We start from the raw sequence: 14,827 nt of genomic DNA, 5'->3' as shown, positions 1-14,827 counted from the left end.
ATTGTGATTAATTTATTTTAGTGATGAGTAACCGACAACCTAAGAATAACATGAGTAAACAAAGGTCAAGACCCTGTGTTATAAATATAGCTAAAAACATGTCTATTAATTTGTTTATTTCATTTTGTACAACGATAACACACCAAGTGGTAAATTTCAAGTAAAATTTAATTGAACAAATAAAATTGCATCTTTAGTACTGAATAAGATCAGCTTGTTCCGTAGGATCATTCATCAAATAGAAAATGAACAACTACTGCTGATACGGCAACACCATTTTAGCAGATATTTGCTACAACATTTTAAAAAGTCATATACTTACAGAAATGCCATTGCGGTCGAATCAAAATTTCCAATTCATGTATTGATTCTAAATGATGCTTGTAACTTTTGCTTAAATTATTTTACTACCATTAGCTGTGTTACGTAATGCTTTGGACACACTTACTTATCTGTGAAACATTTTCGTTAAATATTTTGTGTTTTCATCATACTGATACTGATTGCACCACGAATTTCACTGCAGGATCTGCTAATGAATTTGTCGCCTCTCAACAACAACCAGAATCTCCGAAGCAACTTGCCAACTCCTGTGACTCCAGATGCGGTCACGGACTCTCTTTCTCTGTGTATGGAACAACAACATCCGCTTGTGTCGTCATACACGTCTGAAAACAACTACGCCACACTGCCATGTCATCAAGCCGCTAAAGGTACGTTAACTTAAGATTGTACAATCTTATATTAAATTTAAAATAACACTTTAGTCCCAGTTGGTCTAATTCTGAGCAGTAAAACACACACCAAGTAGCAATTAGGCTCAAAAAGTACTTCATAACATGCCATAAAGGTGTGTAGAGTTTAGTTTTCCTAGAGTAAGCCATTACAAAATTTACAAGGGGTCTTCAGACTTGGAAAGCTGTAAGTTAAATTTAACTTCTGAGAATTTCAATTATCTGCCATTCCTTACTGGATTGAGATGGATACCTCTAATTTGCGTTGTTGGTTTTTTTTTACCAGGACCTTCAAAATGAGGGGTCACTCGATGGGTCTTGCCTTTTGAACATTTTGAGTTCTCCCCGAAATACCGGGATGTATACTAAGTGTTGGTTATGCCCAAAAAGTTATTCTTAACATGCCATAAAGGTGTGCCGAGTTTGGATTTTCTACTATGGGCCGTAAAAAATTAACAGGGGGTCTCCAGACGTTTTACTAACCGTGTATGGGTGATCGATATAATAAAATATACGAGTGCTATTGGGATGAATAAAATACTAAGTTATTTGTTACCAGCTCCATCCATAGACCCTGAGATACAGCATAAGCTACTACCGACTGAAATGGAGAGGGAAAGAGACTGGGACTTGGATAGAGAGCGTGAAAAAGAGAGGGAGAGAGAAAGAGTTCAGCCAATGAGTGAAGACGAAGAGGGCTCTGTAAGACCGAGTACTGCAACGGGAAGTCCCACCAAGAGTGTCATGTCGCTGCAGCTACAGAATCCTTCCACACCGGTACAGCTGACTAGTGCCTCTAGGATGAACACGTTATCACTCAGTGGCGGCTCCTTCCCTGGCCCAGACTCTCCTAGCAGGAAACGATACCATACAGCGCCCAGGGACAAGCATAGGGTGAGAGAAAACATTTAAGCTCATTTATGGAAGATAAAGTTTAATTTGTTCGTGCTTAGTTACAATGTATCAATTCAACGTCAAATTGTAGCGAAACATAGCTTACAATCATGGTAATTGATCTTTCATAATACTAAACCGGATCTAACGAATAACTAATTAACTCTATACTGAATGAATATATAATACGGAATATTATTTATAACAATCATGGCTAGTGTTGTAATTCATGATATTAGCTTAAATTAATTATACATATTATTTGTTTGCAGCAAGCACCCCCAGTGGTGACGTGGAACATCGCCCCTAGCATGGGTGCTCCGTACAAATGCAGGGAAACCGACCTGATACCGATTCCACGGTACTGCCTGCAGGTCCTGCACACCGTGGGGTCCTGCCATCTAGGGGAGTTTCATGTCTGTCAGTTAGAGGATCGGAAGGTAAGCAATCCGTTGTAAAACTTATCATTAACGAATCTACATAATTAAATTAATAATATACATCCATACCATGATTTTTAAGTTCTGGAAATCGAAACCTGGAGATCTATTGATCATCGTGTAACCTCTATCGATCTCCATAGTAAATCTAAAAATTCAACCACCTTAAGTGCAACCATGGATAAAGCATCTCCCTTAGTAGATTCCTCATCCTTGTGGAACAGCTGAGGACGATTTTATTGTTAGTTCCGTACGGTGTTCTGAAGAGGTCGTGGTTTGTTTACAATTTGTTTCTTGTTATTTCAGTAATTTACGAGTAAAACCTTGTTTAGTCAAATAATACGATCTAATCATAAACAATGACTCATCCCCTAGTTATATAACCAAACTATAAATAAAAAAAATCTAGAAATTAAATTTTAAAATAAAAAAATAAAAATTCGTTGACACTAGCGCTCAGTGTCAAAGTACATGAACTAGACACGATAAACATGCTTCAAAATTACAATGGGATCAGAAGTCTACTTGTGTTGGTTAGTCTATGGTGTAACCTAGTGGTTACTGTGATAAATGTAAACATCTCCCACGTTCAAATGTTTAATAGGTATTTAGGGAGTATCTGAACATCCTTATGAGGATAGAGTTAGTTATTAAAAGAATATATATGGACCTTAAAGTAAAATTGTTATTTACATGGTTTCAACCTTATCAGCCTTATCAACTCATTTATAATAATTGTTTAATTTAATGCAAACCATGTGAATAAATCAAATATTTTAAGTTTGACAGAGAAATGACCCTATCTATACCAAGTCAATAGCCATTCTCTGATTCTAGCGATTATGTATTTCAACTTTGATAGGATAACTTGGAGTCTGTATCATAGTAAGGCTTGTGTATTCCAGGAGCGAGTAGCCGTGCGGACTTTGAAGGGTGATTGTCTACGAGAGTTGCGCTTCCTCTCTAGTCTTTCGGACACAAATGTTGTGCGTACCATTGGAGTATGTACATCGGAGAACCCTCCATGGGTTATCACAGAGTACACGGGTGACCTGGGCGATCTGGTGCGGGTCCTCAGAAACAACACGAGTCTCAAGTAAGTAAAAACATATATATAAAAAAAACATGAACTGTTTTTTACCAATGGTTGAACTTAAAATTACCCTAAAGTGGGCATTTATATGTATTGTTAGGATATATAAAACAATAATTAGTAAATGTTTGGCTAATAATTATTACATTTCCTATTTATTCCAACAGACTAATTGGCAACATCGTAAGAAGCATCATAACGTAATTTAAGTAACATAATGGAAAATGTTTATGGTTATTTACAATTATACTGTATTCATTTATTTCTTAGAATATTTCCTTATACAAAAGACAAGAAAACCCTAATTTTCTAAACAGACAATTTAATAAATGTATACAATTTCTTATCTATATAAAATAAAAACGTGGTGTTTCTTATAAGATTGTAAACAATTAAATGGATTGCACATATTTAATATACATAATCACAAATACAGTACGGAAGGTATTTTATTTGACAGCAAACTATTTACAGTTATGGGTAGAGGCTAAATATATTATTACCATTTGCATAACCTCTCAACAATAATCATAAATTAAAATAGGTTTTTATTTGACAGGTATGAGTGCCTTATGTTCATCGCCACACAAGTGGCGTCAGGAATGAAGTATTTGGAGTCTAAAAACGTTGTTCATAAGGATTTAGGGGCGAGGTAAGTTTAATTATTTACGTTGATAATTGTAATAGAGTGATAAAATGGGAAACTTAAAATACAATTACATTGATATAAGTCTTATTTACCAATAGCACCAGCCTCTGAGGATAAGAATTAAAATAATTATTTAATGGAAAAGAATAAATGTTAGTTAATCTGAAACGTATTTAGAGATATTTTTCAGTGTTTAGCAGTTTCACGAAAGATATCCTGTTACATAGGTTGTACCTAATAACATGTATCGCTAAATGGACTTTCTTGACACATGTTTTACCCAAAGTTAAAATTCCAATAAATTTCGTATCGAATGCAATTGGATATTGAAACGTTTACGATCTTATTGCTAAACTATTATCTCTTATGTTGTTTAAGTAACTATTTTATGTTTAATTTCTATATTACTTACAGGAACTGTCTAGTGGGAAGAGGATACATCGTAAAGGTAGCAGACGTGGCCATGTGTAACCCGGAGTACAAGGAAGACTATAGTGAGATTGGTGGAAGACCTCTTGCTCCAGTCCGCTGGCTTCCATGGGAGAGCATACTTATGGTATGGGCAAAGAAATTCAACATTTACAAAGTACTTATAACTAGGAAATAATGACTGGAGGTTTCTTAGCGATATGCAGAAACCGAAGAATTTTTGTTGCGCCTAACTCGTTCAAGGTGGGTTTACATGTCAATAGTATGTGATTTTTCATCTTTAGCCAAGAGGTTCTTGTCAATTGTTTGCAATCTAATAAAATCCTTAGCATCAGTTCTGTCATTACTGCAAATTACGAATATCAATAGTATCAGTTTTGTCGTTAGTTGCTATGTGCATATCATGTCATGTAATGGTAAAACATCATACGATTATCAACAAACCACATTGTGTGCAAGACACACCTGATGCTATCTCCACCTCCACCTCCACCATAACACCTTCAATGTCCGTCCATCTCCTTTCCCCAGTCAACTCAAACCACCAATGCAATGAAAATTCAATTACTACTTCCCGTACTAGATCTATAGTCAACGGCAATAGTTATATTCACTATGTTGAAGAGAACTTGTTAGATCAAACGAAAGAAGCATTGCAATTTGATTTAGTCGTTGGTTATTAGTTTTAATTGCTTGAACCATTTTATCCTGCCACTTAGATTCTCTTTTCTCACTAATGATTGCCACTCTATTGACTTAGTGCAGGCGAGATTAGTGAATGTATCATACCTTTTCTTTTATTGGTGTACAAAGTCGTTACATTAGACTAAGGATTGTTATGAATGGAATGTTTTGAGGTGAATTCTTTCTTTGAAAATACGTACTTTCACAATCATAATTTATTCACCACATTTATAATGGTCCATTAGGTCCGTATGATATACAATGAGAGGCTGGTCAGATTTCCTGGAATAACATAATTACCATTGCATTTCACTGACACCTGACACAACCTTGATTGCAGGATCGATACACGTGTTCGAGTACAGTCTGGTCTTTCGCAGTCACGCTATGGGAGATCCTCAGCTACGCCCAAGAGAAGCCATTCAAACACCTGACCAATCAACATGTCATACAGAACGCTGAACATATGTACTACGGTGGTGAACTGGAGGTTGGTTTTAACTAAATTTGAAACCATTTTTTTCCAAAATCGTCATAGTTGATGTAAGCCACCGACAGATTGTGCTGATCTAAATTACTGATTTCTGTTGAATAAACAATATTTTTTACCAATTCAAACTAGGAATGACTTATTGTGACCTAGCAACTGTTATGACCCTTCAACTTGATTGATTCAAAATTGATTTTTAGTCACTAGTGCACTCTGTGACTGGCTCACATAACTACGTTATTTTTGAAACAAAAAGTTGGCTACAGCTGATCCATGATGGGAAGTCTACTTAAGTAGGTATCTAATAGGCAATGGTTTATTTCGGTGATTTTAATTTAGTGCTCCCGATTTATGGTTACAGCTTACATTTGTTGTTATGTTTATGTTTACTGTAGTTTTTAACACGAAATTTTGCTTTTCATAACTATTTTCAAGGAGGGGGAATTAAAGAAAAATACTAAAGGTTCGATTAATACCAAATTGTTGTGTGAATCTTAAACAAATGGTACATAAGTTACTGGTTTTATAAAGGTACTCAGCATTATAAACAATGTGATGCTACAAACTAAGTATGATAAGACAGTTTGAATTTAAAATAACATATTTAAAATATATTCTTAAACACATACAAAAGTATTTGGAGTCTTCATAGCAAGCGGAAATATATTTCGGCTGCGTATTTTTTACATATTATATTTTTTACAATTATATTTTTTACAATAATTATAATAATCACCAAGGAACAAGTGTAAAAAATTGAGTTGTTGACAATGTGAAATTGACTTAATTGCAGATTTTACTACCGAAACCAACAATCTGCCCTCAAGAGGTTTACGAACTTATGGAGGCTTGCTGGAAAAGAGAGCCGAAATCCAGACCAACATTCAAAGAAATCTACATGTTTCTCAAGTGCAAGAATTTAGTAGCATTGGACTGTCTTAGCTCAAAATGATAACTGTATTATACTAGCTGAAATTTGTAAAAATCCTGTATTATTTTGTAAAGAATAGTTTAGATGTGTACATATTGATTTAGTTTACATGTTAAGTATTGAGTTCACATTTATCACACTATAAACTGCACAACTAATAACTAGAACAACTGTAAATAAATATTAAAAAAAATACACGAAATGTAAACAAAATCTTCTTTGGTCAGTTTAGTTGGTATACTTTTGCTGGGAATTTATGATTCTTATTCCCCTTAACACTTACCAATTCTATGATCTTTTTAATTTGGGATGTTTTTGGTGTATATTTTCGTTTCAACCTAACCATGAGTAAAATAATATTATTCACGCTACCGTTTCATTTAAAGGTGAATTCATCATTTATACGATGTAAATTTTTTATCAAAATTTTACAAAATGTATGACTATGTAAAACTTACAAATAATTAAAAATATAATATACTAATCAATATAACATTCACTGTCCCAAAATTGACTATAGTTTCCTTACCTCTTTAACATTGTAAACTCTAGTTTAACAAATGTAAACTGGAATATCTAAAAAAAATTTTATTATATATACTTAACTCAAACACATTAGTAAGGTTTTTAAAACTAATTTTGATTTGAATGTACAATTATCATACTTCTGTTTCTTTATTATACAAATAATATGAATTCCACTAAATTATATTTTATCCTTAATCCGTAAAAACACGATTATAGTTATAGAAACATATAACTCACATAACCTATGTACATAGACATTTATACCTTTAACTACGGAATGGGGGATACTGTATGTAGATATGTAGAAAAGGTATTTGATAACTGACTAAGGGACCCAACAATTGTTGAAATATTTTTCTAAGCCGTTAACTATGTTAATAATAAGAGACTCGTTTCGAGCTGATCCGATACACGTTATAGACAAAGGTATGTAGGCGATTCTTGTAGATAGTTTAGTACCGTATGGCTACTTTTAACTAATTGTGTATTATTACTCAATTTTTCTGGTCAGATAACTAAAAATAACATGGACATTACAAAATAACATGGTATGAAACACCACTAGTGGAAATGATTATTAAAATCATATTGTTTTTACGCAACAAATTAAGCACTTAAAATGTTGATACGTTTAAAACACTTTGAATGAAAATTCGTTCATTAACATACAGCTGACTGTATACTTTTCATGTGTTGAATATTTATACAGTTAGTGTAACGTATATGTTAAACATTGATCGCTCCTTTTTTGTCATAAAATATATGCTAGTGCATCTTTTGGCTCAACAGCGTCTATGTTTTATTTAAAAGGCAATAGATTAACATTTGATGATTGTTTATCCATACGAATATAATACAATACAACTTTTAATATCCTTTCATATATCTAAATTTATACTGTAAAGATTTACAGGACGGTACAAGACGCTTCAATGGTAACCGACTTTGAGTACTCATACTAACGCCAGATCCAATTTGAAACCATAACAATCAAACCAGCGTTCTCACTTAAATACTATTTGGTCAAAATACCCAGCAACAAGAAGTTTCAAATTCACTACATTATTTGTATCATCTCACCATTCTATTGGACCTGATAATGACTAATGAGTGCATTCAAAATCCGTCATCATTATTCGTTATGCATATTTACGGTTCTGTAAATATATACAGTATAAATAAATATTTTCAAAAAGTGTTGGAAAGCTTTTAATTATATTCATACCTTTATCTGTTTATTTCAGACAATCCAAACAAATATCTTGTAATATAAGGAATAAAAAAATATCTATGTATATTTATCTATAATCAAACCAAGACAATCTCTTGTTATTTTAAAATCTATCAACTGTTATCTTAGAGTTACCTTTGACTACTATTTTCCTATCAATAGCAAAGTGTACCTATCTATTTTCCGTATAGTTTAATATGTTTACTTATAGTTGTGTGTACTCTATAGTATTTAGTTTTGCATCGTAATCTATAACACTGTTAAGTTAATTTTGAAAAACTAACAATAACAAATAAATGTAGAAAAGAATGGGTGCAAATGAGAATTATTTGAGGTTTAACTGAAAAACCGTTTCTTATTAAACAATAAAAATTCTTATTTTAGTTCTAAAAAAATACTAGACTGAAGTTTAAACGTATTTTCTTTCTACTAAAACTATTTTGACATAGCGAATATACGTTGGCTATATTGTGAACTGTTAGTATATTGTGGAGAATTGAATAGCGTGCTGAGATGTAATCTTTTATACCAAGTAGATGTAGGGTGAGGCAGTCCTGGTAGCAATACAGTTTGTGATATACTGTCTATAACATGGTTGTGAGACATCTGACAAATCTATGTGTTCTTGACTTCACCCGCTTTTACTTAGGTAAAGTGCTTCCAGTTAGGTAATAACTACAATAGCGTAGAGTTTGTATAACAATAGGTACTGCAATAAGATGCACACAATAAATTTAACTTTGATTCGCACTTTCTACCTTGGTGTTTTATTTCGTACCTACTTTCCTTGAAGAGTTTGTTTTTAAATGTTTTTGGTCAGAAAGAGAGCTATTAAGAACACTCTCCGTGTATTTTGTTAAGTATATAATATTACAAGTTTTAAGAATGATTAAGGTAATTTAAACATATTTTACAATATTTTTACCTTTGGAAGTGCAAGTAAATAGTTTAATATCTCACACAATTTGATAGGAAGTATACTTCGTACCTAGGGTCGAAAATGAGGTTTTGTGGCTCGAGGTAGTTTTTCAGTTCAAGACGATGTCGAGAACTTAAAACGATCGAGAGCTGCAAAACCATTTCGGTCCGTGGTACGAACGCTATTTTTCACCACACTATACCCTATTACCACTATTAATTCACCACAATAATAGTGCACACTGGTAGTCTACGCAACTACAACTTAAAAATTATGTAAGAAATAATTTTAGGAATCAGCAAAATTTATAGTAAATATATTATGTAGTTGCTAGGCATTGGTGACAATAAAACAATTTTATTGCAATGCTATGGATACTGATTGTGTATTTAATAAGCGTTAATGTTTTATGAAAGTAAGTGGGCAGCTGATTTTCGGCCCTTGGGATGTAAAAACCTCCTTGGTCCCCAAAATGACAATGACAGCTGGCATAGACAGCAATACATAGGTTCCGGCCTCCAAAAAGCGTTTTGTTAAACTGCTAACATTATTTGTATTGCTAATGTTTGTTAACATTTTAGTGTGGTGAAAAATAATATGTTTTTATAACAAAATATAAAGGTGAGTACTTGTTTAACGATTTAGGTAGGTATGGATAAGGGAAAAAATAAAATAGCATAAAGAGTAAAGTAAAGAGCCGAAATATTTAATCAAGGACAAGAATTAAAACAAATTACGAGGACAGAAGGTATTGATATAAAAAGTGTATATCAATGCTTGGAATGTAGCGTAAATGAAATAGTTGCAAAAAGGCTGCAAATATTTATTCTTTAACATTAATATATATAGACTTCAATTTCTGACAATTAATAGAGTAGTAATAAATACTAAGTTGAGTGCATAATTACGTGAAATCAAATATATTTCACTCGTCGTTTTTTCACATTTCATAGTATAAATAAAATAACCATAAACTTTTAGTAAAAAAAATAAAAAATAAAAAATATTATTTTGTTTCTTTGGACGCTACTCTGCGACCAACGTCGGCTAGCCTCAGAACACAACAAAGTTAGGAGTGACATTGTGCGTTTGACATTTGTGAGTGGTGTTTACCACTCTATCGCATTGCTTCAGCAACTTACCCTCAATAGCAACAAAGTTAAATTCTGGAATCGTTATAATTTTTTGAAAGAAAATTTCGAATTTTGAACACTCAAATTATTTATTAATTTTAGTTCAAATCATTATTAGTTTCTGACTATAAAAAGAGGTTAGGTGTTTAAGGCAAACTTTTTCCTTTTTTTAACTCTCTTCCAAAGGTGATTTAATAAGAAATCAATAGTAACTGTTCTAAAAAATACGTATTTCAGAGTCATATTTATGCATTTATTTTATATGCGAATTCAAAGGATCATATTACTAATAGTTCTTTCTCTTAATAGTGGTAATCATTTTATTTGCTAAACCTTGTTGTGCAAAATATAAGCCATAAAAAGTGGAAAAATTAACTATAAATCCATACGTATTTAAAAAGATGTAGTGTTTACATATTTTATTTCAAGTTCTCAGTTACTTTAAGAAAGAAGTGTTTTATATAATCTGAGATGTAATAGCATCACTATTCGTTGTAATGTACATACAAATACTGAAACAATACATCTCAATAAAAATATTAAATATTTTTATGGTTAATATAACAAATATATTTCAGGGATGAGTATGTCGCTAATTAAACAGGTTCTAATTAATTAGAAAACAATTGATAAAAGCACGCATGTTAGCTCAACACAAATTATAATTCATGATTTTTTTCATAACATAATCAATAGAAAAACATATCGTAGTAAAAATAAGTATAAATGAAAAATTGTACAGTCTTAGAGAAGTCATAACATGTCCGAAAGAAATAAATTCTTCATGTAAAAAACTATTATTGAATCTGTGCTATGACATAGTATAATTAAACCAAAACTGATTGCAATTTGATGAAATTTTGAACACTGCATAGTAAACACAACAATAAAGATAGAACAATCTTAAATAAAATCATCAACAAACTTCCCTAATAACAGTTATGAATCATCAATACTAAACTTTTCAAATGTATATTTAGTGTGCATTTTTTCATAGTCATAAGTTTAATTAAACAAATTGGGAAAATTGAAGGTTTTTTTATTGTCTTTTAAAGTGTTAATGATAATAGTAATTGTAAAAACATCTGTGTGAAAACTGTGTTATGTTTGCAGTAGAGCAAAACAATCCCAAAGGGTATGAATACGTGACCAGAGAATGAGGTGGGTTTATAGTTAAACGGTTATGGATATTCGTTTTTTTATTTCATAACAAGGACATGATATGAAAATATATTTTATATTAAAACAAAAGATTTATTTTATCATCATAAGTTCTTTTATGCCTGTTTTTGCATAATAGGACATACTTTCGGATGGTTAAGTTTATACCCTTTACTTATGGGATTAAGTGTGGTATTTTATTTTAAACCAAAAGAGAATGGTTTATTTAAATATAAATGTGAACATAAAATAAAGTTTAAATTATACTTAGTTACGATTCTTTTTTAAACCAACAAATTAGTTTCAATTGTTCCATAAACAAGCAAAAGCAAAATAAAAAAATATGAATATGTCAATGTAACACTCTGTCTACGGTGCAATTAAAATTCATTCATTGTGATAATTAAAATCTCGTCATTGCTAAGAAAAAACAGATGTCTACTGCTACCAGTGGTCTTAAGTTAGATTTAACGATTTTGACTCGTGCTTTTAATTGTAATATTCTATAAATGTATAAACCTATTTTAGAAACATTCATACTACTTGTTAAAATTTCTATAAACCTTGAACAGGCTATCATTTAAGTTGTTTTCGTTATTATTCTCTATACAAAATTTAATTTTGATCAAACTTATATTTGTCAATAAAAGTAATCTTGCGCTTGTTGTCTTTTAAAAGAGAGAACAATATAATTTACATCCACAAATATTTGGAACTTTAACAAGTATTTTTTCATACCACATAATCAATCAAAGATGTTTTTAATAGTTATTAAAAACCCCCCAAACATATACCTATCAACTGCACCAAAGGCACTATATAAAGAATTAAATAATTGAAATAAAATCACTATGTTTGTAAATTGACAATTTGAAAACTCGTATTTAAAAACCTACCGGAAAAATGTATCGTTAAAACTTATATAGAATAAACTAAAATAAACCATTAATTATCTACAAATATTAGCTAAGTTTTTAAAATCTTAGCTAATAGAACTTAGCTTGCAGAAATTATTAAAAAAAAATGTTTCCTTTACCAAGTTCTGCGATGGTGGGTTTTCAATTGAATTATGATTTTGACTACCATCCTAATAATTTGAAATGCTTATGATTTTTTTTTGTCAAATGTTAAAACTTATTGTTTTGTTATGTTTAGAATTCACACTGTTACCAAGATTTCTCATTGAGAAGAATTATGTTATTTAATTTGCAGTTTTTCACTCCAATAATGTAGAAATATATCCAAATCTTTGATTGTATACATCTTTGTGGTAACAAACATTATTTTATGACAAAGTACCAAACCAACGGAGTGTAAAGTCTGACCCACATAAGCAATATAAAGTGACGTAGTACTCCTGGGAAACTCCATTATTTATAGACTGTTGCTTACTGTCTTATATGTGTTACAATGTGGAAAAGAATTGCAGTTAAAATAGAATAAGGAGGGTGTTGTTGAATTTAAATGATATAAGAAATCAAAATTTATTTAGAATGTTAATATTACGACGGTTGATTTGATAAAACTGTTGTTCTTAGTACATAATATAACGACCTTGTAAATTTATAGTCATCAACTATTTTTTTTTCAGAACTATATTACATTGAGGGTACGGATAAGTAAATTGTATATTGCCATAACGTATATTAAATAAGTCGTTAGTTTAGCGCATTATCATAATTATATTGACTTTTACAGATTTTTATTACATTGGTTTATTACTGTACAGTAGTTAGTATTTTAAATAAGGCATAGCTAAAACGAAGCGTAGCATATCCTTTTTGTAGACCGTTATAAGTAATACCGCATAAAACATTTTTATTACACAATGATAAAAAGGTATTTTTTACACATCTGTGATTGAAAGAACTGCTAGATTACCAACTCTTTATAAGAAGCAACGTCGAAGAAAAACACAAAAAACATCACTTGTAGGAATAGAAGTCCATCCCTAAATTGTCTACGAAGAAGCTTTATGGACCCCACTAGATTCTAACAATCCCCCTACGCACAAGTAGCAATTATAACTGGTAATTCAAATTATGAGAGAAAATGAGTATTCACTGTTTGTAACTCTATAACTCTAAGTCTGGCAAAACTTCGTATTGTTCCAATATAACTTAGTGACTTAATAATACTTTCAGATCGTTGCTTTGCGTTGCTACTGAAGTTAATTATGTGTTCTCATTTCATTGTTGTAATTCTCATGAGGCAGATGCAATTGAGTTTAATTATTTATAACATAACATACATAGCAAAATCATCATTTAAATACAGTTCTTAGCTGAACATTTTCATTGAAACCCCATTATCCATAGTTAAAACATTGTGATATACATAATAACTTTTTTTTTATCCGTTACATTTGTGGACTTTGTCCGTTCAGTGAGGAGAATTAAAACGTATAAAAGGCATAATTTGTCAAAGAATGTATACACATTATTTATCTGTATTAAATGACACACATGTGCAAATAAAATATAGTTATTTGTCGATCTATTTTCAAATCGTATCAAAATAAAGTAAACCCACTAGTAACGAGTAACAACAGACTAAAATTACTGTCTACCGATTGGTAAACCATTAGTAAATAATTAATGAATTGTATTAAAAGATCAGGAAATATAAAGAAGCGTTGGCCGTTGTTCGACCCTTCGACAATCAATCAAAGTGATTTTTAAAATTTTGACAGAGCCGCTAACAGCACACAGCATCTGTCATTTACTGATTAGTTGAATATAAGACCAAAAGGACTAACTATCACTAAGTGACGATCAAGTTAAGATAAAAGTGGATTTTCTTACGATTTATTTTCTAAATAAATTAAAGTTAAGTAAAAAGCAACCCACAAAAATAACTACCATTTACTTGTTAGAAAAAATTAGGCAAACAATGACTATATGATATACAGTGTGTTCAAACAAGGTGGGGGCATAGTTAACGTAGTGATTTCTTCGGTCAAGATAAAGAGAAAATCATGAATACAAAGTTTTCCGAAATAGCTTCGTTAACAAAATATTTGACATTAAATTATTCAAAAAATATTTATTATATATTGATATTTAATATAATAATTATAATATAATATAATTATAGGTGATAATAATATTATCACGATTTTTAGTCGTAAAACTGGAGGATAATTAAGCCTTACACACTAGATATAGATTTAGTAATATCATTGACTATATAACACTAGTGTTATATAGTCAATTTGTTATATAGTGAATTTTTTATATAGTCAATGGTAATATGCTAAAATGTTAGATAATTACGATTCTAGATTTGTTAAGGTTTGTCCTCATTGTGCAACTAAAAATCGTGTTATTTCAGTTATTTGTCACTACATATTTTTTAACTTGGTATCGTTTGATAGGAAATTTTAAATGCTAAATAAGAGTGTACTTGAGATGTTTTTATTAATCTTCAAAAAAAAATTTATTGTAATGGACGCCATTTCAAAATTTGAAATTGGATAAATGTATTTTTAACATGAGTCTCTTTTACCTTA

At 30.9% G+C, this 14,827-nt stretch overlaps 1 protein-coding gene across 1 annotated transcript in view; it reads left to right on the top strand.

Annotated features, from left to right (window-relative positions):
- LOC128994817 (discoidin domain-containing receptor tyrosine kinase B-like) overlaps positions 1–6,796 on the top strand; it is a 31,814-nt gene extending 25,018 nt beyond the window's left edge. The window contains exons 11-18 of the mRNA XM_054419614.1: positions 527–713; positions 1,294–1,628; positions 1,901–2,068; positions 2,974–3,164; positions 3,721–3,813; positions 4,225–4,366; positions 5,264–5,413; positions 6,207–6,796. Coding sequence (XP_054275589.1) covers positions 527–713; positions 1,294–1,628; positions 1,901–2,068; positions 2,974–3,164; positions 3,721–3,813; positions 4,225–4,366; positions 5,264–5,413; positions 6,207–6,365 — 1,425 coding nt within the window. The 3' untranslated portion in view covers positions 6,366–6,796. The remainder of the gene's footprint in view (positions 1–526; positions 714–1,293; positions 1,629–1,900; positions 2,069–2,973; positions 3,165–3,720; positions 3,814–4,224; positions 4,367–5,263; positions 5,414–6,206) is intronic.
- Positions 6,797–14,827: the final 8,031 nt, after the last annotated feature.

This window comes from Macrosteles quadrilineatus, unplaced genomic scaffold (assembly GCF_028750875.1).
Source record: "Macrosteles quadrilineatus isolate MER2022 unplaced genomic scaffold, UCM_ALF_1.0 Scaffold_5__1_contigs__length_97177068, whole genome shotgun sequence".
NCBI classification, from domain to species: domain Eukaryota; kingdom Metazoa; phylum Arthropoda; class Insecta; order Hemiptera; family Cicadellidae; genus Macrosteles; species Macrosteles quadrilineatus.
The sequence above is the reverse complement of the archived record's forward strand: the minus strand, read 5'-3'. Positions and strand labels throughout refer to the sequence as shown.